The 26722-nt window shown below is 59.5% G+C and overlaps 2 protein-coding genes across 6 annotated transcripts; one reads left to right on the top strand and one right to left on the bottom strand.

Annotated features, from left to right (window-relative positions):
* Positions 1 to 276: 276 nt before the first annotated feature.
* On the bottom strand, positions 277 to 21430 carry LOC309841889 (chloride channel protein ClC-Ka). Of its 5 annotated transcripts, none has more exons than XM_082685459.1 (20): positions 21281 to 21430; positions 11482 to 11634; positions 10638 to 10766; positions 9723 to 9851; positions 9032 to 9171; positions 8671 to 8748; positions 8503 to 8581; positions 7952 to 8077; positions 7558 to 7642; positions 7346 to 7447; positions 6641 to 6725; positions 6205 to 6378; positions 5675 to 5744; positions 5395 to 5505; positions 4902 to 5115; positions 3859 to 3992; positions 2106 to 2194; positions 1871 to 1951; positions 1041 to 1127; positions 277 to 692 (listed from the first exon to the last, which is right to left on the bottom strand). In XM_082685459.1, exons 2-20 carry the CDS (start codon positions 11579 to 11581, stop codon positions 645 to 647), a joined length of 2061 nt encoding a protein of 686 aa, XP_082541585.1. In that variant the 5' UTR covers positions 11582 to 11634; positions 21281 to 21430; the 3' UTR covers positions 277 to 644. The 5 variants fall into 5 exon arrangements, with proteins under 5 accessions (XP_082541585.1, XP_082541587.1, XP_082541584.1 ...); XM_082685461.1 differs by having other exon boundaries at positions 11482 to 11627; positions 21281 to 21413; XM_082685458.1 differs by lacking the exon at positions 21281 to 21430 and adding an exon at positions 12171 to 12274 and having other exon boundaries at positions 5395 to 5502.
* Positions 16712 to 20086, top strand: HSPB7 (heat shock protein family B (small) member 7). Its single transcript, XM_082685490.1, has 3 exons — positions 16712 to 16966; positions 17438 to 17571; positions 18801 to 20086. Exons 1-3 carry the CDS (start codon positions 16771 to 16773, stop codon positions 18978 to 18980), a joined length of 510 nt encoding a protein of 169 aa, XP_082541616.1. The 5' UTR covers positions 16712 to 16770; the 3' UTR covers positions 18981 to 20086.
* Positions 21431 to 26722: the final 5292 nt, after the last annotated feature.

The following is a 26722-nucleotide window of genomic DNA, read 5'->3' as shown; positions in this document are numbered from 1 at the left end:
GATCTGCTTTATCAGCCCTGGCTCAGCCAACAAGGAAGCTGGGGGTGGGGTGAGGGTAACTGGGCCACATGGTCCTCCTTATACCTGAGAACAAGCATCCTAAGACCTGATGGGGGACCTGCTTACCTACCAGGGACCTATCTCCCTGCCAGGAGGAGCAGTGGGAGGCGGGAGACCCAGGCTTGCAATGCCCACATGGCCACCAGGGGGCGCCAAGACCCCACTCAGGGCCAGCACTGAGCTGTCCACATCCTTGGAGCTGAGAGAGTCTATAGCTCTGGGAACCAGCTTTATTTTTCTCAGAAGCCTCTGGTTGGGAGTCCTAAACTCCCAGAGGGCATCTGTGCCTGCCCTTGCCGATAGCCCTACACCAATGTCTTGACTGTGAATTTGGTGAATTTTCAATGAGCACCCACTGTCTGCTGGTTTTCTGTGCTCTTGAATTCTGCTGGGTCCAGGGTGGGATTTGTCCTTTACAGTATGCAGCGCTTGTGTCGCCCAGGATGGAACACAGTGAGCGTGGGGCCCTGCTCAGTGTTAGGTTAGAGCCGCCTGCTTCACCGAGGAGATGAGCTGGTCTGGAGGGCTGTGTTGTGATGGGGGAAGAGAGGCAGGGTCTCGGCCCAGGGTCTTGCCAGGCTGGCTCACTTTGGAGCTGGTGGGTTTGTCAGGCTGGAAATTGCTTTCTTCAACTAGAACAGAGAAAGAGGGGTTTGGGGGAGGGAGGGTGTAGAGGAGGCTGAGAGTGGGGATTCCGGGACTGACTGGCTGCCCTAAGGGTTGATTCAGGGGAAGGGGGTAAATGTTAAAGCCAGTTCCTCCCCATTATACAGATGGCATCATTTAGACCCAGAGAATGGCAGGGCTGGCTCCTGGCCACAAAACAGTGGCCAGGCTCTCTGGGCCAAAAAGTGGGGCTCATCAGAACCCAGTGAGGCCCCTCTAAGTTGGGATGGGAAGATACTGGTGCCCCCCCAACCCCGCGCCAGTCTGCTCGAGCATGGCTCCTCTGCCTTGCTTTGCCCCTGGGACCCTCATACCTCCACCCAAGACACAGAGCCCACAGCTCTGCCCAGAGATGTCACAGGCAGGGACTGAAGTTTCAACAGCTCAAAGAGGTTGTGTGCCTAGAGGAGAGGGGTTGTTAGTAAACATTGGAAGATAGATGGTGCTCAGCCCTTCGCTCTGGTTTCAGTCTCTCCCTAGCCTGGGGCCTGTGATCTGAGGTGGAGGCTCTGGCCAGAGCTCTGTCCCAGGGGTGCCCACCCGTCTATATCAGAGCCTGGGAAAGGGGGTGGGGTGCAGTAACAGTGGATGGGACATTAGGGCCTGCAATGTCCACTATGACCACCAGGGGTCTCCAGAGTCCACACAAGGGACCAACGGGAAGGCCGAGTTTATAAGCATGCTCCAGCGTGATCCCGCCGCACAGAGGGGCTGAGGCCATCTCCGTGTCCCAGCCTGCTTCTGCCCCTCTCTGACCCCATGTACCAAAGCCCCTGTTTTGCAGGATGGGAAGGGATCAGGATTCAGAGGGATTCATTTGCCCGGGATCACACAGGGAGAATGTGGCGGACCTGCAATTGAGACCCCTGTGTGCTTTGATGCAAAGACATATTTTTAACTACAGTCTCTCTCCACCCAGAGCCTTCTGCTCCCTCAAGCTCTCCCTCTTCCCTGGTCCATGCATCATCCCAAGAACCCTAGAAATGAGGGACAGAGAGAACAAGGACTACTGTGCTCATTTTACAGATGAGGAAGCCGACCCAGGAGGAGCAGAGAGCCTTGGCCACAAGGTGCCAAGAAAGCTGGAGCTTCCCCTCTATCCCACGGTCCTTGTCTGCCTGCATGCCCAAGCCCTCCCCATTACCTGATGCAGAGAGGTCTCCGGAGACAGCTGCAGGGTCACAGGCTCTATGGGACAGCCCCCAGCCAGGAGGTCCCGAAGACACTGCCAGCGATGCAGGAAGGCTCATGGGGGGCTGGGCCAGCCTCCGCTATCTCCAGGCTGTCCCTCTCAAACCCCCTTTCCCTGAGGCACCCCCCTCACTTCCCTGCTGACCACTCCCCAGCCTGACACCCCCCCCCCCCCCAGGAGTACTTACCGGGTGCCCTGGAGTCCAAGAAGAAGGCTCAGCCCGGAGTGCCTGCACCAAGTCCTCCCTTCCCACAGTGCCCACCAGTATCTGAGACTCTGCACGAGTGGAGAGGGAGTGAGCCACATGGCATTTACTGGGTGTTCTCACGTATCTCAGGAAACTACAGCAGCCAGTGGGTCGGGAGCTATGACCACCAATTTTATATAAGAGGAAACTGAGGCTAGGAGGCACAGAGAGCTTATTTATCTTGCCCAAGGTCATTGACTGCTGATGTGGAGGTTGGTAATGGAAGGTAGCTGTGGGAGGCTGCCCACCCTGATTCCCCCTGTGGCGGGGTCTCTCGAGGCAGGAGCAGCTCTGGGACATGGGCATGAAGATGTCTATGGGTCAGAGCGGGCTTTGCCCCTCATTTCCCTCAGCAAGTTCCACATCTGACTCAGCCCAGTGCAAGTGTGAACCCAGAAGACCACCACGTTGGGAGGTTGTGCCGTGGGCTGAGGGCTTGGCACGCCTCCCTCCAAGCTGCCACTGGAGTTGGCAGGTGTTGGGTTTTGAGAGGGGAGCCTGGCATTTTTCCTTCTTGTCAAGTAAAATCATTCTCTCCCTTTAGACAACAACAATTAAAGCTATTTCTTAGGTGAGCAGCAGGGTCCAGCAGCCTGGGCCTGGGCTGGTTGGGAGCTCTTGGTTGGGAGCTCTTTGCTTCCCGTGGCTCTGAGGGTAGAAGTGGTCTTGTTCTTGGGGGCCAATTTTGTCTTTGTTCCAGGAGGTGGAGCCTTTTGGAGGAGTCATCCATATGCAAACATTTCCAAATGACATATTTGGTGTATTCTGTGAGATCATGTTAGAGATATCCCAATCTGAGTAGGGAGAGGGCGTGGCATTGGGGTTGAGAACCTCTGATAACTCCATGTCGGTCCCTAGTTTCCAGGTGGGGAAACTGCAGTTCACAGCGGGTTTGCCCATGGTTCTGCTGTTCACAAATGGCTTTATGGCCTCTTGGGGGTGGGTATGGTGGTAACCATACGGTTGTGCAGGTTGATAACTGAACAAGATACCTGCCCAAAGGTTCAGTAGGAGTCAAAATCCAGCTGTGCTATGCTTGCCAAGCGTGTACCTTGTCTCGTTTGCATATGTGTGCTGATGGGTGCCCCTGAGTGGACAGGACTGACTCCCGCTCCCCCCTACCCCTGCAATCTTTCCTACTTTTATTGTACTTGTGTCCCAGTGGGAAATGATGCTGTAGCTAGATCCTTCCCCAAGACTCAGCTTGTGTGTCTTTTCACAAGGCCACCCATTCATTTTTCTTTAAAAAGATACTTTTCTCGTGGCGACAGGGTTTCAGGAGAGGTGAGTTAGCTGGGAATGCTTGAAGGGGAGACTGAGATAAGGAGTCCTCGGACACCTTGTAGCGTTGCCGTTCACTACCCCCACTCCCAAGCACACCAGGCCTGGCTTCTAGAATTTCTAAAACTACCCATGGTGCGCCTTACAAGCCTCCTCTCATCTCATTTAAACATGTCAACCACCCCAAGTTAGGGAGGTCATTGTTTCCACTTTACCAGTGAGGAAACTGAGGCTCAGAGAAATGAAGTGACCTGCCCAAGGTCACACGGCTGCAGAGACAAGATTCAGAGTCAGGTGACGGACAGGTCCAATGCCCTGCTTCCCCTTTCCTGGGCCTACCCCTCCAAGGCCAAAGGTAAAGGTAGAGCAAATGTCCCCTCCACACCCATGCTCCCTCCTTCCTGCTGGGCACCTGTGCTCTCCACCAGGAAATACTTGGCCAGGTCTGTGGAGGTCACCACCCTGGCCACTTCCTCCAGCGGTGCATCCTTGGCCAGCGTGGTGATGGCACAGTTCATGAAGTGTTCCACGATCACACGGTGAGAGCTGGAAGCAGAAGGATGCTCCCCTCAGGTCCTGGAGCGAGGGGGTCTCCAGACCCCAGGACGAGGTAGGGGTACCTGGGGGGAGCTGGGTCTGGGGTGTGGGCAGGCACTGAGAGATGTCTAGGATGAACAGCTCCTAGAACCCCAAGGGGGGGAGGAACTTGGAGACAGTTCACCTATGGCCTGATTCTGGATTCCCAGCCCCTGAACCCCTATCCCCCACCCCCCAGACTGACTCCATTTCAGTGTCTTTTACTCAGAAGTCTTCCCTGGAGAATTTCATCTGAAGAAAAGTTTTATGGCAGAAAGGGAAAAAAAAAAAAAAAGGTTTAAAGTTTGAAAATCACCGGAGTGGCTTCCCCCATTTTACAGATGGAGAAACAGAGGTCTGGACCAAGGTGCCAGTTTGCACATGTTTGGATCTGGGTCTTGGACCCAAGACTCTTAGAGCCTCTTAGTCCTGCTTCTCTGGGAACAGAAGCTGCTCTGGTCCTGTCTGGCCAGGGGAGATTCCAAAGCCTGATTCCAGTCCCAGCGTCACAGCGAGGACAGCAGGGCAGGGGTGGGAGAGAGGAGGGGACATCCCAGATCTGGTGCTGACTCTCTGTGTGATGGGGAGCAAGGCACGGCGCCTCTCTGAGCCCCAGTTTCCAGCAAATGGGCAGCATCAGTCCTGTCGTGCAGACAGAATGATGACTAAGAAGACACAGAGGCCCTGGAGGCCAAGCACTTGCCCAAGGTCATGCAGGGAGTGGAAGAGAGTGGAGATGAGGTGGCTGTGTATCAGCCCCTTCCACACCACCCACATCCAAGGTCAGCCACAGGGAAGGTTTTATACGGGGGGGCGCTTTACCCCAGCCCACCCAGGCTGATCACCCCCATCAGCCAGCCCAACGTGGGTACCTCTCACCTGATTTTTCGGCCTCGGATCCACGGAAGGTATGGCAGCTTCTTGACAATGATGGTGCCGTCATAGAAGGAGGGTTGGCAGCTCTGGGCGATGGCGTTGGCCGCCAGCACGGCCATCAACACGGGCAGCGCATGCACTATCTGGCCAGTCAGCTCGAAGGCCAGCAGCGCCGTGGAGATGGTGTGGGTCACGGCCCCCGAGAAGGCCGCAGCCCCTGCAGGGGGCAGAGCCAGGGTGGGGTGGTTCAAGCCACAGGGGCCATCGTCACACAGAGGCCACACGCTGGCCACTGCTGGAAGCGCCCTGGTGCCTGGGCTCGGGGAGCGGGAGCATGTAAGGGACAGGATGGGGTGTCAGGGACAGACGAGAGCTAGAGAGAATAACAGCGGCTCGGGGGACGGGGCTCAGGGAGGGGCTCTCAATGCCCTGACCCTCCGGGTCCAGCCCAGCGCCTCCAAGGTCTGCCCACCCCGTGGGGACCCAGCCCACTCACCTGCCAGGGCGTACCCCCCAGGCATGATGGGGTTGGTGACCCCTCCGGCCACGATGCCCTCGGGGAAGGCAAGAGCGAGGGCCTCTCCTATGAGACGCCCGATGCCAGCTCCTGGCCAGAGAGAGAGGGGGGCGGGGGAGGCAGACTGATGCGGCCCCCACAGGCTTCCGTTCCTGGGGACCAGCCTCAGTGCCATCTGAGGAGGAAGGGAGAGAGCCGGGAGCCGCGGCCCTGCCCCAGTAACCAGGAAACTCTCGGAGCCTGGGAACCCCAGACTCACCAAAGATGAATATGGGCATGAAGTACCCAGCAGGGATGGGGATGGTGGTGGCCAGAATCAGCATCCAGAACTGTGGGGGGGGGGGGACCCGGAGGAGCGGAGGTTAGAGGCAAGGGGACGAGAATGGGCAGGGGACCTGGGCACTTCCCAGACAGCAGGAGGCAGCCCATGCACACGGCCATCACCACCGTCTGGTGTTAGGAGGGCACTGGCCAACTGAAGGACACCCACCCTGACGAAGAGCCTACTACGTGCCTGGCATCGTGCCAAGGGCTTTCCTTTCTTCCTCCTCAACCTTCCCTTGGAGGTAGACACACAACGACTCCCCCATTTTAAAGGTGAGGAAACTGAGGCTCAGAATTGAAACCACGTGGACTGGGGTCACACAGGGGGCGAGAGAGAGATCAGACAGTCTGGGTGGAAGGCCCGGGCGCTGTGCTGCACCCAGTGGGAGGCCTTGCTCTGCATCCCACCCAAGGCCAGTCTCCACTCTGCACATGACCCCGGTGGGGGGGGGGCACGGCACCCACCTTCATAACCAGAAAGAAGGCGAGGGTCCCAAAGATGGTGAACCGCGGGTGGTACCATTCAAACCACAGGTTCTGGGGGTCGAGCTCCTTGGGCCAGGGTGGGGATGAGTTCCGGGTCATCAGCGCCCACGAGTGGTTGTCGAACAGTGAGTCCAGATGCTGCTTCATGGACAGCTGGCGCAGGGGACAGGTCGGAACTCTGCAGGGGGGGACTGGGCAGCCGCTCCTGCCTCCGCCTCCCCCTGACCCTGCCTTAGATCCTCCCACCTTGGGATGGGCTCTGACCTCCCAGAGGGCAGTGTCCTCAGCTAGAACTCGAGGATGACCCGCAGGCTTCCCCTTACAGGTGTCATGGGGATGAAGTGAAATGACAGGCACATTGTGGGTGAGGGATGGGGGTGCCCCACTCCCACCCTCCCGGCTCAGCGCCTCTTACCCGAGAAGCCAGAAAGCGGCCCACGCCAGGAGGGTAAGTGATGGAGGCGAGAATCAAGGCCGCCAGAGCGGCATACAGAGGCTTGCTGTGGGGCGTGGGGTGGCGGGGTGAGCTCGGGTGCTGGTCCTCCTCTCCCTCCACCCCACGGAGGAGGAGCCGGGCAAGAGCAGGGCCCACCCCCCTGAGGCAGAAACCGGAGGAATGGGGGACACAGGCCAGACCCCCTCCAGGGGAGGAAACCAGGGCTGCTACAGGAGTTGGGGACAGAGCTCCGCCAGGCCAGGGCGGGCCATGCATGGCCAGCCTGGGGCAGAGGCCAATGCCACGGGGCAAGCAAGGTCTGGGGAGCAGAGGGGCTCAGGGCTTCTGGCTCTGTGGGGAAGGAGGGCTTGTGGGGGGCCAAGCCCATTGATAGGGTGAGGACTCAGGGGGAGAGGGGAACACGTGGAAGGTTGAAAGCCCGGCAAGCTGGGGGTGCGGGTGTGGAGCGGTGACTGTGGGGACCTGGAGAGGGGGGCTAGGAGGCAATAGAGGCTCCATAAGCGGAGTGTGGGCTAGGCAGGTTTTGGGGGGCTCAGTAGGAGGATAACAATGCCGTCAGAGAGTGGGGTTCTCTATAAAAGGGAGCTGTGGGCTCAGGAGGCTGAGGAAGGGAGCAGGGCTGTCCTCCCTGAAAGGCCTCCCCAGTTCCTGTCCAGAGCCTACCTGGTGGCCAGCAGTTTGGAGATAAGCCGGTTGGTCTTGACAAAACCAAGGAATGTTCGCTGACAGAAGAGGTACGCGCAGCTCACGATGCCACAGATGGCCCTGGGGTGGGAAGGGGAGGCCAGAGCTCCGCCCCAGAAACAAGGGCAGCGGCTCAGGCCTGGGTGAGGCCCCCCGGCGGGGCTCTCGAGGGACCCGAGGCACTCACTCACCCCAGGGCCACAAAAAAGAAGATCTCTGGCAGGTCGAACGGGACATCCACCCTGAAATTGGTCTTGTAGAGGGAGGTGATGGTCTCTGGGGCAGGAGGGAAAGATCAGGGACCACACCCTGGCCCCAGCCAAACCCAAATCCCAGACTTGACAAAGAGCAGCGGAGGTGATGCTCAGTACTGCCCCTGAATACCCTTTCCTGGCATTCAAGGCCCCGAAAACCAGCCCTTGCCTCCTTGCTCAGCCTTGCCCCCCTGGGGCTCCCATCCCTCACGCCCAATACAGGTCAGCAAGGAAAGGAGAGAGGGAGAAAAGATGGGAGGAGGGGGGATGGGGGCGGGTGGCCGGGGGGGTTGGAGCCAGGGCTGGGTCCAGCGGTCTCACGGGGACTCACCCTGCTCGCTGTTGAAGACGGACAGGAGGCGAAACATGAAGGCTCCGCAGGTGGCCGCAAAGAAGCCCCTCCAGTAATCCCAGACAGAGAAGTGGGAAGACATGACCTCGATGCTGAACAGGATCCCTGAAGGTGGTGCTGAGCTAAGGGCAGAGCCCCGCCTCCGTCCACCCCAGCGCCCTGACCCCTCCCATCCTGCTCTCCCTGCAGCCGACGTGAGACAGGCCAGGCAGGAGCCCACGGAGAGCTTCTCCATCCCTACAACGGCCCTGTGGCAAGGCGCGAGCATCCCCGAGGCTCAGAGAGCTGAACCCACTAGCCCAGGTCACACAGGGGAGCCCAAGTCTGTCTGATGTGACCCTGAGGCGTCTTGACAGCCCCCTCCACCCCCCCACCCTGGGGCGGCTGTGCCCTCCAAGGACTGCAGTGAGAACCGAGACCTGTGTCAGCCCACACCTCCTCCAAGGTCCTCAGCGGGACAGGAGTGAGGGGGTGGTCCGCAGGAGGGGTGGGGGGGGGCCCCAGGGCGCGAGGGAGGGGCACAGTCTCACCACTGAAGGGCGCTGCAAACACCGTGGCCACGCCCACTGCTGCTGCCACCACCAGCATCTCGTTCTGCTTGCTCTTGTTCTGGGAAGATCCCGAGTCTGGGGCTCAGAGTCAGCCCCCCCCCACCCCCCCTCATTCCTCCAAGGGGGGGCCGTCCCTGACCCCCTTACCTCAGACTCTCCAATGGCCTTGGTGTGCACCCGGCCCAGGTAGGCAGCGATCATCACAGACAGGTGCACGAAGGGGCCCTGCAGGGGAGGTGTGGGCACCTGGCACAGGGCTCGCCTCACTCCTCCCCACTGGGGCCCGGGGCTGGGGGGCCGAGAGCCTCATCCAGAACCGCACAGCTGCCCCGCCACACCCTCGTCCTCTGTCTCCCCAGCTCTTTGGTCACACTCTGGGGACCTGGCCTGCCTCCTCCCCAGGCCAGAACCCTTAAAAGCAGGCATTGGCCTGAGTCCCCACTGACCCTGCTTCTGTGGGGCAAAGGGGGGGGATGGTGTGGGGGGGTGCTCTCACGCCTGCCCGTACCACTTTGCCCAGGAAGATGGTGCTGCCGGCGGCCAGGGTGCAGGTGAGGCCGGCCACCTTGGCCCCGAAGTTCTTGATGTCCAGGTAATCCTCCAGCACCACGCCGGTCAGCATAGTCTTCAACTCCGGGATTCCAGAACCTTGGCAGGGGATGGACACGGGGCAAGACAGGGGCGGTCTCTTAGATTACACTCTGAACTCCTCACCTGCCCAAAACTTTTCACATCATGATCTGGTCAGGTTCTCCAAAACCCTGAGTTAAGATCTGTGAACTCATTTGCAGAGGAGGAAGTTGAGGGTCAGAGAGGGGCCGGGAGCTGTCTGTGTGGTTCCAGCAGAGCCTGGCAGACAGCTACGGCAAAATGGGGGGCACCCAGGATAGAATCTCAGGCCACCCCTGGATGCACCCCCGGAGGTCCCCAGTGCTGGCCTGGAGCTGGAGGCAGAGCTGAGAGGCCTGGGAAGGCTGTGCGCCTCCCTCAGCCCCTCCCTGGGGAGCCTGCCACCAGAAGCACCCTCAGAATGGAAGCAGAGCCAGCAGTGACCCCAGAGTCAAGATCTGACCTTCTCGCAGTGTTTGCTTCGGTGCAAGCCACACGAAGCTTCTGAGCCTGCTTCCCGCCTCCCCCCATCAGATGCCCAGAGGGGTATGAACAGGCTCTGGCCCCCGGCACACAGGCACACGGCTCACCTCCAGAGAAGGGCGTGATGCTCTGGGAGAAGCCGGAGGAGAAGGAGACCAGGGCCACAGGGTACACGGTCCAGGAGAGGTACCGGAGCAGGTGGCTGTCCCCAATTTCCCGGTATAACCACTTGTGTGCTGGGGACACCCGGGAGTCAGGAAGCCAGCGCAGGCTTTGCAGCCCTCAGGTGTCCACTAACCCAGAAAGGGAGGCTCGAAGAGGGGAGGCCCCCCAGTGAGCGGCAGATGCCCAAATGGAGGCAGGATGAAGACCCTGGATCCATATCCCAGTGTTGCCACACCCACTGAATGACCTTGGGCAAGTGACTTAACCTCAGTGAGCCTCCGTTTCCCCATGGGTCAAATGGGCTACCGATGGGAGCTCCCCCATGGGGTCATTGCGAGAAAGCACTCAGATGATGTCCAATGTTTGAGGCGTAGCAGGTTCTCAGGATGGCACCTGACCAAGTCTACCAGGGGGTGTTAGAACCTTCCTGCCTATGCTCCCCCGTTCCTGAGAGAACTCAGGGTGCAGAGAGCCCACTGGAGCACAGGGAAAGAAAGTTCTATTTCTGGTGATCCAAGCAAGTGCCGTCCCTGGGCGTTACTGAGGTGAGAGCAAGGAGGAAGGAGGAGGAGAAGGGGCAGGAACAGCGGGAAGAGGTGGGCACTGAGCTCAGGGGAAGAAGGGCTCTTGGGAACATTCAGGTCTTTCTTGCTTTTTGTGCAAGGAGACCCAGAGAGGGGCAGGAACCTACCCAGCATCACACAGCAAGTCAAGAGCAAAGCTTGGACCAGCCCCAGGCCCCCTCCCTACCCCAAGCCCTCCTCCACCCACGATGCACCTGACAGCCCATCTGGCATCCTGAGAGCGTGTGTGGAAGCCTGTGTCCAGAGCAGGTGTGTGTGCCCGGGAGGGGTTACCTCGCACCACACGCCCGATAGCGAAGTTCATGGTGTAGCTGATCAGGGCCATGAGCACCCCGAGGGTCATCAGGAAATACCAGTCCTCCCCAACGCGGAACACTTTCTGCTTCAGCCACTCCAGGCCACCTGGGGCAGGGCCACGTGGTCATAGCCCAGGGCCCGAGATGGCGCATGGACAGCCCCTTCCCTGGAGACCTGCTGGGGCTCAGGGCAGGGAGTGCGGGGGCAGCATGGGGCTGGGTCATGGGGTCAAGTCCAGGGTGGCTGAGAAGGGGCTCTGTGCATGAGGGGCAAAGCAAGAATTAAGGCAAGGGAAGGCAGCAGCATGGTGGGTGCCAGGCGTATGGGCCCCACTAGGGGATAGTTGACCTGTGCACCCTCCCCCACCCCACCCCATGCTGGATGCTCGGGAAGATTGCCGGAGCCGGCTGGGGCGGGGGAGGGTGTGCTGAGAGCTACAGCTTTCTCCAGGGTCTCCACAGGGCACAGCTCAGAGAACGCAAGAATCTAGCAGAAGTCCTCCTTGTCTCCAGACCTGTGGGCCTGTGCTACAGGCCATGCTAGGGCCAGGCCAGGCAGCACCCACTGGGCGCAGAGCAAGGCCCCTAGCATGGCCATCAGGCTTTGGGGTTGCTTTCCCCAAAGGCAGAGAACAGACCTCAAGACCTACAGGCAGAGGGACAGGCGGACAGGTCCCTTCCCTCCCTGCCACCCGGAGACTGTGGGCAGGTGAAGGCAGGGCAGCTCTTGGGTTTCAAGGTGGAGAGGGGAGGGGGAATCCAGGAAGGGGTGACGCCCTGAGGGGTCTTCTACAGGCAGAGGAAGGGGACCTCGCTCTCACCTCGAATGGCTCGGCGGACACGGGGACACGGGCCCCACAGCTCCCGAAGGCTCACAGGGGTCCCCGAGGAGCCCTCACGCAGCCCCACCAGCTCTTCCATTGGGTCCCAGAGCAGACGGACAGACAGACTGTTGGTACCCAGCCACCTGGCACCTCCCAGATAAAAAGGAACTGAGGTGTTTTCCTGTGCACACGTTCGCTTGCACGTGTGTGAAGCTATCAGGAGGGGACATGGGTCTGATGTGTCCTCATCACTGAGGGAGGGTGCCGAGGGTGCACATATCTGTGTGAGGGTACAGGGGTGGGGGCCGGGGTACCAGTGTCCTCTGTGTCCAGGAGCAGATTGGTCACGGCGGGGCCCCAAGCCTAGAACTCCCTTCCTCTGCTGTTGACATTACTCCTATCCTGCCTCCAAGCACCGCTGCCTCCCCTGTGCAGAGAGATCTCCTTGCCCAGCAGAGTCGCTCGCATCGTGGGGTCCGCATGGATGGCTCTGACTCCCCATGCCCGTTCCTGAGCCCCCTCTCTCCTGCTCAGGCCACAGAGGGCAGGGAAACAGCAGATCCATGGTGGTTGTAAAGAGGTGCTGGCTCCCTCCCGCCAAGCCTCCTGCTCCTGTCTGGCCTTCCCTGGGCCGGGCAGGTTCTACCCCAGTCCAGGCCCCCACTCGACACCCGGCAGCCCCTCACCTCTGTCCGTCGGTCCTGCTGTGGCCCCAGCCGGCCCTCCTCTAACAGAGACTCCTTTGCCTGCAGCCCAGGTGCACCTGGACAGGTCTGTGCTCCACCAATCCACACCCTGGGTGCCCCCCCTCCCTCCCCGCCCTGCCACAGGGTTGACCCTGGCCATTAAGAATGTCCTTGACAAACCACCCAGAACTGCCCAGGCCGGTTGAGCCATGCAGGCCAGAGGAGCCATGGGGGACCAGGAGCTGGAGCTCCCTAGAACCCAGGAGAGCCGCGCGGAGGGTGGCACTCGACCACGCTGGGGGCTCCCCGCTGCTGGCTGGCTCGGGGACATGGAGGGGCTGGAGAAGCTCCTGTACCCAGCAGCAGAGTGGCGGGGGGGGGTCCTCTGCGGGGGCTGGATTCTCAGAGCTGGACACAGAAAGGGTTTGAGGAAGCAGAGAAAGGAGGGGGATGAAAGCCGACGGAGCCTCGCTGTGTGCCAGCCTCTGTGCTCAGCCCTCCCCCCGAATCTGTGCTTGCTCACCGAAACCCAGCGAGGTGGGAGGAACTAGATCCCGTGTTAAAGACATGAGGGTCTCTGAGGGGTGATGCTGCTCGTCCAAGGTCACAGAGACCAAGGGGCAGAGCCGGAATTCTCAGCCAGGTGTGTAGGTCTCCAAAGCCTGCACACGGCTCCGCCACCCACCTTGCTTGGAGTGGGGGTGGGGTGGGGGGAGATCGACACACGGGAGCAGTGTGGTGATGTGGGGTGCTGCATGCCTCTGAGGCTTGGGGAGGAACTTGAACTTGATCCCCAGGTCCAGCCCCTCTAGCCTCAGGGAAGGACCTCTCAAACCACAGTGCTTCTCAGTAGATGCCGCAGACGGTCCTGCCCCAGCAGAGGGTAAGGGTGAGGGCATGAGGGGGAGGGAGCAAGCACAGGTTATGTGCCAGCCGCACGCCAGGCCCTCTAGGTCTGCCACACAGTTCATCCTCCTGCATCCTTGTGAGTCGAGGGCAGCATCACCATTTGGCAGATGACAGAGGACCAGGGAGGTGTAGTGACTTCTCTGAAGTCACACAGCAGAGGCTGAGCCCAGACCTAGACTGTCTGGCTTTCCCCCCTCCCTTGGGCTCCTCCAGCCCCTTTGGCTTTCATCAGTCAGGATAGGGGTTTGGGCACAAAGCAGAGGATTTGAGTCTGATGTCACTTTTGGAAAGATTTGGGATAACTGCCCTCTCTCGCTCCCCCAGACAAAGCTCTTTTCTGAAAATCCTGATGACCCTTCGGTAACTTGCCAAAACCCTGGGACCCTGAGCCACCCTCTGCCCCCAAATGCCTGGCCAAGTCCATCCCAAAAGAGATGCCCAAGTGCCTGTGGTGGGGAGGTAGGCGGGGCTTGCTGCTCCGCAGGGGCTGGGCCCACTGTCCCCTTGCTGCGCCAACCTGGCGACTGCTACAGTAACAGGGTAACTGCCTGCCCTGTTGACACCCCAAACCCCAGCCTCTGGCTCCGGGCAGCCTTAGACTATGATCCCAAGCCGGCCTCGGCCGCCGGGCAGGTGCTGCCTGTCCACACCCTCACCTTCCCGCCCTGGGAACACCCGGAAGCTGGGGAGAGAATAGCAGAGTCCCTCTCAAAGCCATTTCCCTGCATCTAGCCCCCAGCGCCATGGAGGGTAAGAGCAACCTTGGTGCTAGAACGGCTCTGTCACCCTGTCACTGTCACCACAGGGCTCTCCACCGCTCAGAGCCTTGGTGTCCTCTTCTGTCCCATGAGGAGAGCCGGAGAGTCATGGACGCATTCCTCATTCATCATGACTCCCCCAGAGCCTAGAACAGCCCCCGTCCCCCACATAGCAGGTGTTCAGCAAACATCTGCTGAGCGATGAGCAGTTTCCAAACACTGGCCTATGGGCCAGCTGTGCAGCTGTGTGCGGAGCTGATGGGAACAGATACCCAGACCCTTCCCAAGAGCCCAAGTCAGAATCTTGGTGTGCAGAGGGAAGAGTCTGTGTGCATTTAAGTTTCCTCCAGGTGACCGGGATGCCCTGGCAGGTTTAGGATTCAAGGCATTGGATCATCTCGGAAGTTCCTTCTATCCCTGGGATCTGGAGGGTTAGCATGCCCAGAGACAGGGGCATGGCCTCGATGACCTTCTGAGGTCCCTCCTGGCCACAGAAGTCAGGCAATCCAGGACATTTATGGGCCATGTCTCAGGGACAGGGGGAAGGGGAGGAGGAACGGTGGGCGGGGGTGGGTAACGGGATCTGACGTCCAGGAGCAGTGACTCAGGCCCTCAGCACCATGACAGCGTGTCTGCATTTAGCCACTGGCTCCTGTTTCCCTGGCGAGCGGGAGGCCTCTGGGCCCCCCACCCCCGCCCCTACCCTCTTTCCGTCTTGCCTCGTGCTGGTCACTTCCTGGCAGCCCCATTGGAACCCCTTGGCCAGGATGGGCGACACGGGCCCAGCAGGAACATTCACTAGGATGCAGACCCCCTCTTGCTCTAGCCACTCCCCCCAGCTCCCAGCTCCACACTGCCCCCACCCACAGACCAGCAGCACCAGTGATTATCCGTAGAAGGAGCCCCCCAAGGATGGTGCTCTGTGGGAACCCAAGAAAAGAACAGCTCCCACCTTCAGGAGCCCCTAATCTAATGGGGAAAGTGGGGACCCCTGCACCAGTTGAACCGCCACTCTGACCTCTGCGTGGCTGCAGCAATCACAGAGGCCTTCCTGGAGGAGGAGGAATGACAGCAGGTCTGGGCAGGAAGGGCAGGATTTGGAGAGAAGAGCAGAAACCCCACACTGTAGCCTGGGCAGCGCCCACAGCCCAGAATAGCCTCCCCTGCTTCACCCCTTGCCCCTCAACCCCATGATGTCAGTCCTGGCTCTGCTGAGCTGTGGGTGGCCAGAGAGGGGCTTCTGGGCCAGTCTGTCTCCATACGTGTATGGTCAGGTCACCCCAGCCTCCTGGAGGGTTGTTGTGTTTTTGTTTTTGTTTTTTTAAATTTTTATTTATTTATTTGTCAAAGAGAGAGCGAGCACAGCAGGCAGAGTGGCAGGCAGAGGCAGAGGGAGAAGCAGGCTCCCCGCTCAGCAGGACTGAGCAGGGACTCAATCCCAGGACCCTGGGATCATGACCCAAGCTGATGGCAGCGCTTAATCAACTGAGTCACCCAGGCATCCTGGATTGGTTTTTTGTTTGTTTGTTCAATTTTATTTGTTTATTAGAAAGAGAAGGAATAAGCAAGGAGCAGGGGAGGGGCAGAGGGAGAAGCAGTCTACCTTCCCCAAGTCTGAATAGGGAGACCGATGTGGGGCTGCTTCCCAGGACCCTGGGATGTTGACCTGAACTGAGCCACCTAGGAGCCCTTCCTGGAGGGCTCGGAATCAGAGGCGCCTGGGTCTGAATCCCAGCTCTGCCACTTACCCACATGCAAGCCCATCCCTCTTTGAGAGGCTCCACTTTCCCACCTGTAAAATGGGAACAACAGCTCTTTCCCCAAGCCCAGCTGCGTGGGGATCAAGTGGGGCCTCGCTGGAAAGTTCACAGGCAGGAGGCACTCCAGAAATCAGAGCTAGAATAGCATCTTGCAGAATTCTCCCTTACCTCTCCCTGAAATCCTGCCCCACCACGGCCCCGAGCATCTACTCGGAGCTGGAGCTCAAACAGACAGTTCCCAGTGACATAACCTTCTAGACTTTTAAGGACACTTATCAAAGTATCTGCCCCTGCCCCTAGTCCTGGCCCAACCCCCACCCCGGCCAAGGGCCACCAGCTTCCTCCTCTTGGGGCCCCAAAATGTTCTGAGAGTGGGGAGAGGGCAAGCACAGAATCTGGGTCCCCGTGGGAGCGGGCGGGGGGACAGCTGCACATTCTAGCCCCCCCCCCCCGGCCCTCCCCAAGGGCTATCTCAGGCCTCCCTAAGACACGGCTATAAACATTATCTGTCCTGAGGGAGGAGTCTCTCACACGGGGCCCAACAGGTGGAGGGTTTCCACCTGCCCCACCTTCTGACCTCGCATCTCCTGCTCTCCCCAGAGCCAGGACCTTGGGACCCTGCTGACCTGACCACCCACCACCCAGATCCCCTCTTCCCAAGGATTGGAAGTTTGAGGGAGAGGGCACAGGAAGCAGAAAACCCTATCCTCAAGAAGCTTCCAGTCTGATGGGGGAGGCAGAGTCCCTAGAGCGCACCCCCACCCCAGGCTGATGGGGGAGGCAGGGACACAGACACCACACACACCCCCAAGGTCCTGCAGCAGGCACGGGGGTCCGAGTGGTGAGGGGAACAGGTTGCCCCCGGCCCGTCAAGCTGCGGAGGCCCCAGGCTGGACTTATCGGCCTGGAATGCCGGGCCATGAGCTCAGCCTGGGTCTGCGTGTGTCGGACTGTCAGCAGGGCCGCCTCACCGGAGAAGATTTCCAGCCCCCTCCGGGGCCGAGGCGAGGCCTAAATTTAGCTCGGAGACAAGGGGCTGGCCCCAAGCCCAGGGCCGGTCGGGCCTTATAAAGCGCCGGCAGCCAGGGCCCGGCACGCTCCCCCAGAGCCCGCCGCCCGCACCCTCTCCTGTCCCTCTGCCCGCCTGGCCAGCGCCCGGCTGCCGGCCCGTGGATGAGCCACAGGACCTCCTCCACCTTCAGAGCGGAGAGAAGCTTCCACTCCTCCTCATCCTCATCCTCGTCCTCGTCCTCCTCAGCCTCCCGTGCCCTCCCGGCCCAGGACCCGCCCATGGAGAAAGCCCTCAGCATGTTTTCCGAGGATTTTGGCAGCTTCATGCGGCCCCGCTCAGAGCCCCTGGCCTTCCCAGGCAAGTCGTCAGGGCTCGGAGGGGAGCTGCTCAGGGAGGGGACCCCCTGCTCCAGGGCACCTGTGAATGCTGCTGCCGAGCTGCCCAGAACAGGTGCTGCCCGACCGCAGCCACGTGTAGCCACCGTGACAGATGTGGCCTTCAAGGAACAGCTGTAGGCCCAGGGGTCCGCTCTGACACCAGTGGCCACACAGGGCCCGGGGCCAGGTCCTCCCTGGAGCCCTGGAGGACTGGACAGGGTTGAGGGGTGGGAGGCACCGTCCAGCCTCCAGGCCCGGGCGGGCTGCCGCCCACGGGGTCACTCAGCTGCCCACGGGAAAGGTGGGCTGCAGGAGGCGAGGAGAGGTGGGCGGGGGGAGGGGGAGTTTAGCAACAGCAGCCAAGGGGGAGGCCAGGCTTGCGGGGAGGAGCCGGAAACCGGGTTCTAGAGGCAGGCCTGCCCGGGTCAGCTCACAGCGGACTTCCCCGCAGCCCGGCCCGGGGGACAGGGCAACATCAAGACCCTCAGGGACGCCTATGAGTTTGCGGTGGACGTGAGTGACTTCTCACCTGAAGACATCATCGTCACCACCTCCAACAACCAAATCGAGGTGCGGGCTGAGAAGGTGAGCCTGCCCGCCCAGCCCAGACCCTCATTCCGACGGACCCTCCGCGCAGTGTCCCCACCCCCTTGCCCCTGCTGGGACCCCAGACCCGGACTGCAGACCTTGCTGCTGTCACTTGGAGGCCGAGGGCCACCCCTCCCCACCCACCGCTGCTGCCCCTCCCTGCCCCAAGGCGTGGAGACCCCTCCTTTAAGAGCCAAGGGCAGCTGAGGGAGCCAAGGGGAGGGACGGGAGAGGCGTGCAGGGATGCAGGCAGGGGGCACCAGAGGAGGTGAGGAGAGGAGGCAGCCGAGAGCATGGAGATGGTAGCTGAGTGCGGACAGCTTTTCTGGCAGGCATGTGGGTAGGTGGGGAGAAGAGCCCCCCCACGTGACACCCCTCGAGTCCCTCTTTCCTCGCCCACCCGGAGGCTCAGCCCCTACACTGGGAACCTCCAGTGGGACCCAAGGCCGGGCTGAGACCTTGCCGTTCAGGGTCAGAGGCACTCCAGACCTCACATTTCCTGCACCCAAGGGTCTCAGGGTCACTGGGTCACTAGGGTCTCCCAGTCCCAGGTCCCAGGAGGCCTCTACTGGGAAGGAGGGTGTGGCCCGGCTCGCCCCCAGAGGGCCACAGCCACCGCGGCCCAGCACACAGGGTCTGTCCAAGGCTTCCTGCAGATCCTCTGTGACCTGACTTCCTGTGCTGAGCACAGAGGGCAGGTCGCCCCAGCGCCCCGGCCAGAGAAGCCGAGGACTGTGGGCACCAGGACCAGCGGGCTGCACGTGCCAGCCGGCAACCCCCGCCAGTGACTCAGCCACCCCAGGCTCCTCTGGACACTGTGTGCCGGCCAAGCCCCGGGGGGAGGGGCGGCCCGTCCAGCCAGGGCGGCGGACACCCGATGTGTCTGGGCATCCCAGGGGGCATGGCCCTGCTCTGTGCTGTCTTCTCTTTGCTGCTCAGGAGCTCCAGATTCCGCCACTCAGCTGCTTCCTCCCTGAGCTAGCCCCCCTCCCCCAGCCACTTATCCCCCCACCCCGGGGAGTGCTGGGGCTCCTCTGAGCACCCTGTTGCGCGAAGTCCAGGCCAGCCACAGCCACCCAGGCCAGCCCCTCTGCACCTGAGACTAGAGCCCTCAATGTGGACGCGCGGGAGGTCTGGCTGGCGGGAGAGGAGAGGAAAGGGCTATGGCTTGACCCGCACAGGACCGGGTCGGGGCACCCAGCCCTGACCCATCACCCCTTCCCCAGCTGGCAGCTGATGGCACAGTCATGAACACCTTCGCTCACAAGTGCCAGCTGCCTGAGGACGTGGACCCCACTTCAGTGACGTCGGCGCTGCGGGAGGACGGCAGCCTCACCATCCGGGCCCGGCGCCACCCGCACACGGAGCATGTGCAGCAGACCTTCCGGACGGAGATCAAAATCTGAGGGTCTCCCCCTCCCCGTCCCCTCCCGTTTCCCCTCTTCTGCCCCCACTGGCCTGCCAGAGACGTGTTCCTCACCCCTCATGACAGCTTGCAGGACATCTCAGCTCAAGTTCCAGGCCCTGAGGTGGGTCACCCCCTACCCCTCCGCCCCGCTAAATGGAGGCCTTCTGCTCTCCAGGGCAGGCCAGGGCACCTTTTGCCTCACCAATGGCCCCCAGATTCCAGATGTGGCCTCTTTCACTGAATCCGGAATAAAGGGATTTAGATGGAAAAGGAAGCTCCCAGAGAACCCACTTTGGGGAAGGGGGACAGGGACAGGCACGATCCCCAGGCAAAAAATCTGCAGGACAGACAGACAAATCCTTTGATCTCTGGAGTTGCAGGGCAGGAGCGGAGGGGACAGGGATCTGGGGCCCCCTTGGCCAAGGGGAGCAGGGGAAGCAAAGGCAGATATTAGGCAAAGCTGCTGATCCGAGCCAAACCGCACAGGGAAGCCGGAGGGGACAGCCACGGCGGGGACCCTCCCCTCTGCCATGCCCTATGCCCTAAGCCCCAAGTCTGCTGCCGGGCTGCCTGCCTGTTTCTCCCACTGGCCAGCTATGCCCGGGGGTGGGGGGGGGGCACACAATGTCTGTATATCGCTGGGGTTTTTCCAATACACCTGGTCAGTGATAAACTGCACAACAGCCCCGCCCCCCTTACCTGTTTGTGCCCTCCAGCAAGGCCTCCCTGCGGGGTGGGGCTGCCTTCCTCCCGCTCAGAGACTCCCCCTGCAGACGGGTCACCCAGCTGAGGCGGGAGACAGCATGGACAGGACCTTGGGTCTTCAAGGTTGGGCCCCAGCTTCTTGTCACCCTTCCCTTGTGGCCAGTCACCTCCCCCACCCTTCCCCCTCTTTAATGGATGAATCTATAGGCTTGGTGTGTGTATATACCCCACACGGGCCCACGGCCCTGTCCTTCAAATACTGAGCGATACTGTTATCTAAGTCTGAATTCAGCACATTCAGAAATCAGATTTTGCCATCTCTACTTTTATCAAAAGGGAAACTGAGTCTCTGAACGGTTGAAAGCCCAGCTCACTCATTAAAGGCTGGATTTGAACCCAGGCTGTGAAAGCTACTCTCAAACTGCGCCACGCCCCCCCACACCCCGCCCCTCTGAGTGCCAGGGGGGGCTTCCCCTCATTCTGCCTCTCATGGCCTCTGCACCCTGCCCCACAGCTTCCTGCTGGAGAGAGCCCCGTCATAGGAAGAGCCCCCAACCCAGTTCCCCTCTAGTCTTCAGTCCAGGGCAGGGGACCTCCAGGCAGCTTTCATCCTGGGGAGTCCCACGTATGCCCAGTGGCACTGGCTTGTTCTCCAACATACAGAAGCAGGGGTGTGGGGGGGAGGAAAGGGTGGTTTGCCATAGGTGAGGCCTCCTGGGGCAGGAGGTGGGGCCAGCTTCTCACTTCTGCAGCTCTTAGGTCAGTGTCCTATGGGGTGGCCTCTCACCCCTGCCATTCTGGGGCCCTTAGGGGACGGCTGGGGGGTGGTGGGAGGGGGCATGGGAGGGCCCTAGCATTGTACCCTGCACACACAATAAACAAGAGAAACACAGACTTCTGGAGATCACCTGCCTGAAGTTCTCAAACTTGAGATGGGGCTGGAAGCAGCCAGGGGGAGAAACCCCAGAACAAGCCGACACGCCTTCCCGAGACCTGGGGCCAGTCCTGGCAGCTCAAGGACCCGTGAGTTTGCTCTGGCCTCCTCCCTGGGCTCCCAGACCCACCTGAGCAGGAATCCCAGAATTATGTCCCTGAAAAACCTTGCAGAGACTTCTCTTTCAACTGCCAGGCACCGTCCCAGGCATAAGGACTTCGAAGGCGAGCCAGCTGTCCTGTGCCGCCTACCCGCTGGAAGCCCGTCGTGTGCGAGGACCAGACTGGCAGAGTGAGCCGCTCAGGGTCGCACAGACCCAGCGGCAGGCCAGGCTGGACCCTGGTTGGAGGACTGGCTGGTTCAGGGAGTCTGGGGGCGCTCCGGAGGGACCCCCCCCCCAACACCAGGAGACGCCACTGAAACCCGAGTGCCAGGCGCTCCCCAGAGCAGCTCCCGCTGCAGGCGGGAGGAGGGCAGGAGGGGGAGAGACCGGAGGAGACGGGAGGAGAAGGGAGAGGGGGCGCGGTATTTCCAGCCTCCGTGACTCACTGATTCCACTGGGCTATTTGCAGCCCCGAAACTCATCGGCTCGGGGGTTGGGGGTGGGGCCGGGCCAGCTTCCCTGTCTCCTTCGACCCCCCACCCACGGACAGGCTCACCTTGGCTTCGAGACCCCAGCGATGTCCCTCCCTGGGTCGCGAAGGGGGCGGGGGCTGGGAGGCGGGCAGCCCGGGCTGGGAAAAGGGGCAGCTCCCCCTACGTGGGCGGTGGGGCCCGAATACGCCCTACCCCACCCCCTAAGCCCCAGCAGCCCTCTCCCCAGACCGAGGTTTGGGGAGATGACGATTTAGCAGGGCGCAGAGCAGAAGCTGTGTCCGAGAGAGCCCTCCCACCAAGGTGACCCTGCGGAGGAGGAGGGCCGGGAGGTGGGGAAGGCAGGCCCTCTTTCATCGGCCCCGCCCACCCTGGGCTCCAGGGCTGGCCCTGGCGCTTTGTCTCCCCGGGGGGCCCCCCACCCTTTCCTGGCTAAATATAGGTCTGGCTACAGGCCCTGCGTCCCACCCCACCCCTCCCCGTGAAGAATAATTTTAGCAGCCCCATTCATCGAGCGCTTAGTGTGCGCCAAGCATACTGCTCATCCCCACAATAATTCTGCAAGGTAGGTACCAGAGAGGTTCAGAGAGGTCAAGCAACTGTCCCAAGGTCACCCAGCTTGGAAATGGCATGGCTGGAATTTGAATCCTTGTCCTATGGCTCTAGGAAGTTCTCTGCTGAGTCTAGAAAGTCCAAATCAGCCCCTCCTCCCCGCCGCCCCCCCCCCAACACAACACTACCTGAGGATTAAGTCAGCTCCCCTGCCCCAACCTGGTGGCATCCTGTACAGGGAATACAAACTTGTACATCTTATATAGTTTTTGAGGCAGACCTGGGCAGGAGGGCAGGAGGGCAGGGGAAGTCGAAACGATGCAGCCTTCCAAGGCTGGAGACCTGAGAGGAGGTCCAGGTCCCGCGGTGCCAGAGACCTGGAAGGGTGCCAAGGACCTAGAAAGTTCCGTCTCATTCAGGTCCAAAGCTGCCTCCTCCAGAAAGCCTTCTACAGCTACCGACTCAGGGGCACAGACAAGCCCAAAGAACCCTAGGCCCAGACTTTGTGTTCAAAAGAAAGTGAAACTCAGATGACAGGGGGTGCTTGACTCAGGGTAAGGGCAGACCCTGAGACCACCCACTTGGTTGGCCGGCCTTGTCCCCTTAGGGAGTCACTCCAAACTCCTCCTGGTGTGGTGGGGAAACTGAGGCCCAGGGCGAGAGCCTTCCCCAGGGTCACACAGATGTCAGTGGCAAAGGAGAGATGAAGACTTGGGCCTCTGGAACCTCAGGCGGGGGCATGTCTTCCAGACCAACCCCCTTCATGCCCATGGCCACCTTTCTGTGTCCTAGAGGTAACCCCCACCTCCACAGTGTGTCCCCCCAAGCCCATCTTCCTTCTCCTCAGTCTCCTCGGATCCCAGTTCTGCAGTAGCAGAAGATGCCTTTTTCTGTCTTCTTGCTCCAAGCCTGGTCTGGGAAGGGAGCGAAGTGCGTGTCTGTAGGATGTTTTGAAAAGCTAGCGAGCCTCAGTAAACAGTGGAGGGTCCGCGCAGACTCTGGAGCTGCGGCCCCTGGGTTCGAATCTTAGCTCTGCTGCTTCTGAGCTGTGTGATCCTGAGTAGGTAACACAATCCGCCTGTGCCTCAGTTGTCCCATCTGTACGTGGTGCTTAAGAACTCCAAGGCCAGACTTGATTTTTGATGCATGGAAAGGGCTTGGCACCGGGTAGCCGACTGGAGCTCACGTATGCCATGCTCTGGAAATGCCCAGTAGGGCTCAGCTACCGCGACTAAATCTAATTCAAATGTACCTGGAATCCCCAGTATCAGCCACACTGTCTGGGGTTCTCTCGAGGCCAAGACTCAGGCCAGAGGGGCAGAGATCTTGTCTGGGTCCTGAAGGTGGAGGTGGAGGGGAAAGAAGCCTCTGGAAGCTTTAATTTCCTCATCCCACAAACAAAGATCAGGCACCACCCTCCCAGGGCTGCTAGAAGGAACCGGAAAGAGATGGTATTTTACTATAAGCTCAATAAATGCTAAAGCCTTATTAGAATTGTGCTTGTTTTCTGAGCAAGGGAAGCCAAGTTTCCACCCACCGCGCACTGCCCTCAGGCCGCAGAGGGCCCTGAGGGGCACGGTGACCGGAGTCTGCAGGTGTCCCCGGTAGGAGCCTCTGGGCAGGGGAGGGAGTGATATTTACAGTCAGCACAGCTGGGCAACCCACCCCTGGGCCTGGGGCTCACCATGACAAGCCAGCTGGACCAGTCCCCAGCTCCGAAGCCCTCCAAGGCCTCAAGACTCAGGGACAACTTCTCATGGGAGTCTGGGGGCTACTAGATTGGGTGTGGGCCCTCTGGGCACAAAGCAGGGCTGCAGGCCCTCGGAGCCCCAGAGGAGAAGACAAGACAGCAAATCTGTTCCTACCTTCCATCCTTCTGAGACCTTCCCTCCCTCCCCTCCTTTAAAAAAAAAATATATAATTTTTTAAAAAGATTTATTTAGAAGCCCCTAGGTGGTTCAGTCGGGGAGGCATCTGCCTTCAGCCTGGGTCCTGATCTCGGGGTCCTTGGATCAAGTCCCTCATCGGGCTCCCGGTTCAGCAAGGTGTCTGCTTCTCTCTCTCTCTCTGACCCTCTACCCACTTATGCGCACTCTCTCAAATTAAAATATCTTTAAAAAAAAATAGACTTCTTCAGGGGCGCCTGGGTGGCTCAGTGGGTTAAGGCCTCTGCCTTCGGCTCAGGTCATGATCCCGGGGTCCTGGGTTCGAGCCCCGCATCGGGCTCTTTGCTCAGCAGGGAGCCTGCTTCCCCCTCTCTCTCTGCCTGCCTCCCTGCCTACTTGTGATCTCTGTCTGTCAAATAAATAAATAAATAAAACCTTAAAAAAAATAGACTTCTTTATTTATTTTGCAGGGGAGAGAGAGAACGAGTCAGGGAAAGGCAGACAAAGAGGCAGAGAGAGAATCCCAGGCAGACTCCGTGCTGAATGCAGAGCCTGATCTCGTGACCCTGAGATCATGACCCGAGCCAAAACCAAGAGCCAGATGCTCAACTGACTGAGCCGCCCCGGCACCCATCTCCCCTCCTTCTCACACCATTCTCAACCACCGCATATCATGCATAAACACTTTAAGGCACTGGAGACAGCCCTGGTGAACCACGGCTGCCAGGCTGGAAATACAGTCACTCATTCACACTTTAACTCACTGGTTCACTTTCTTCTATTTATTGATTCATTCCCACAACAGAATTGTTCTGAGTTCTTGCGATATGGGTGGTAGGCAAAGTTCTGAAGCCCAACAACCTTAATTTCCTTTTTTTCTTATAAGATTTTATTTATTTATTTGACAGAGAGAGATAACAAGAGAGGGACCACAAGCATGGGGAAAGGGAGAGGGAGAATCAGACTCCCCACTGAGCAGGGAGCCCATTGCAGGGCTCGATCCCAGGACCCTGGGATCATGACCTGAGCTGAAAGCAGAGGTTTAACGTCTGAGCCACCCAGGTGCCCCCCCAAATGCCCTTAATTTCAATCCTGATTCTGCCACTTGCTAGCTGTGTGACCTTGGGCCAGTGGCTTTCCCTACCTGAGCCTCAGTTTCCACATCTGTAAAATGGGACAGTGCCTCACAGAATTGTGGGTGGAGAGACTAACTGAGCTCTCTCCTCCCCTCCCTGAGTTCCATCTCAGTGAGGGCCATGCTCACCCATTCAGCCCCACACACTCTCTGCACACAGTCCTGGCCCAGGCTGGGGCCTCTGCCCATTGAACAAATGTGAACACAGTGCCGGCCGCCTGGCTCGGGGTCATGGTGGCTTACAGCTGCGGAGTCACACTGCCTGCGGTTTGGATTTGGGCTCTGCCCCTTTTCTTATTTGCAAAATGCCCATAAAAGTCATACCCTCTGCTCTGGTCTGATACGAGAGGAACAGAGGCAGTGTGTGGTGCATATGAAAAAATACATAGTCATGGGGCACCTGGCTGACTCTGTCAGAGAGCAGGCGACTCTTGATCTCAGGGTGGTGAGTTCGAGCCCCAGGCTGGGTATAGAGCACTAAAAAATAAATACACTTAAAATATATATAATAGGGCGCCTGGGTGGCTCAGTGGGTTAAGCTGCTGCCTTCGGCTCAGGTCATGATCTCAGGGTCCTGGGATCGAGTCCCGCATCGGGCTCTCTGCTCAGCAGGGAACCTGCTTCCTCCTCTCAATCTCTCTGCCTGCCTCTCTGCCTACTTGTGATCTCTCTCTGTCAAATAAACAAATAAAAAATCTTTTAAAAAAATTAAAAAAATAAAATCTTTAAAAGTATATGTATATAATATATTTTATATGTAATATAATATATTGTATATGTATATATGTATACGTATAGTCACTGCCGGGATGAAGGGGGTGTTGGTTAGAAGCAAGTTTGGCCTCTGGAAGCATGGACCCCATTGGGCGGCCTGCCCAGGACTCTGGCCCCTTGCCCAGCAGTTCCCTCCCCTACCCGCCCGGCCAGGACAGGCACGGTGCCCTCCAGTCTGATGCTAGGGCGGCACCTGCTGTTACAAAGCTGGACCTGCAGCCACTGGCCCACCCTCTTCCTTGAGGGCCTCGCACTTCCTTCGCAGCGGCGCCTTCCCGCTCTTCCAGTCCGTGCTTCTCCACCGGGGGAGGAGGGAGGTGGGGCAGACGTCGTCCAGATGACTCTTGTCACTACCCGTCTAGACCAAGCCGCCGCCCCCGTTCGTCTGGATTAGAGGCAGGCTCTGAAGCTTCCCAACCCCCTCCTGCGCCCTCACCCTTGCCTTCTGGTCCCAGCACAAGTGCGAGGGAAAGTTTTGTTTTGTTTTTCAGTAAACTCTACGCCCGACCTGGGGCTTGAACTCACAATCCCAAGATCAAGAGTCATAAGCTCAGGGTACCCGGCTGGCCCAGTAGGAAGAACATGCAACTCTTGATCTAGAGGTCTTGAGTTCAAGCCCCACAATGGGTGTAGCGGTTATGTAAATAAATAAATAAATAAACTAACTTAAAAAAAAAAGAGTCACATGCTCTACCCATGGATCCAGCCAGGCGCCCCTACAGGAACTATTTTTGTAAAGGTAGGTCTGGGCATGTCACTCTCCGCTCACAATTTCCAACAGAACCTATCTTACAATAAAATCTGAAGACCTCATCACCGCCTGCCAGGCCTCACATGATGAGGTCCCTGCTGTGTCTCCGGCCACTGTTTCATGTGCACATGCACACGTTGTCTTCCCCCAACCAGAGAACGAGCTCCTTCAGGGTGGGCTCTTGTCTGTCTTATCACGGCTCCAACTGAGGGTCTTGCCCAGAGCACACAGTAGGTGCCCAGTAAACACCTGGTGAGTGAATGAACACTCCAGCCAGACTGAAGGACTCTGTTCCTTCTTCTGGAACACTCCCTAGCCCTGTTCCCTTGCCTTTGTGTGGCTCACTCTCTGGTCACATCTTAGATACCACTTCCTGCAGGAAGCCCTCCCGGATCTCTTCTCCCCAGAG

The sequence above is a fragment of the Mustela nivalis genome (assembly GCF_964662115.1).
Source record: "Mustela nivalis genome assembly, chromosome: 10".
In the NCBI taxonomy this organism is placed as follows: Eukaryota; Metazoa; Chordata; class Mammalia; order Carnivora; family Mustelidae; genus Mustela; species Mustela nivalis.
This window is presented reverse-complemented; position numbering and strand designations above follow the sequence as displayed.

What these genes read in the sequence shown, in the direction of transcription:
- HSPB7 (XM_082685490.1), top strand. Translation starts at nt 16,771, where the DNA reads ATGAGCCACAGGACCTCCTCCACCTTCAGAGCGGAGAGAAGCTTCCAC. An exon ending in AGAGCCCCTGGCCTTCCCAG is followed by an intron (nt 16,967 to 17,437) that starts GCAAGTCGTCAG and finishes ACTTCCCCGCAG; the next exon opens with CCCGGCCCGGGGGACAGGGC. An exon ending in TCGAGGTGCGGGCTGAGAAG is followed by an intron (nt 17,572 to 18,800) that starts GTGAGCCTGCCC and finishes CCCCTTCCCCAG; the next exon opens with CTGGCAGCTGATGGCACAGT.
- LOC309841889 (XM_082685459.1), bottom strand. Translation starts at nt 11,581, where the DNA reads ATGGAAGAGCTGGTGGGGCTGCGTGAGGGCTCCTCGGGGACCCCTGTG. An exon ending in GCCGCTTTCTGGCTTCTCGG is followed by an intron (nt 6,379 to 6,640) that starts GTAAGAGGCGCT and finishes CCCCTGCGCCAG; the next exon opens with CTGTCCATGAAGCAGCATCT. An exon ending in CCTTCTTTCTGGTTATGAAG is followed by an intron (nt 5,745 to 6,204) that starts GTGGGTGCCGTG and finishes CCCCCCCCACAG; the next exon opens with TTCTGGATGCTGATTCTGGC.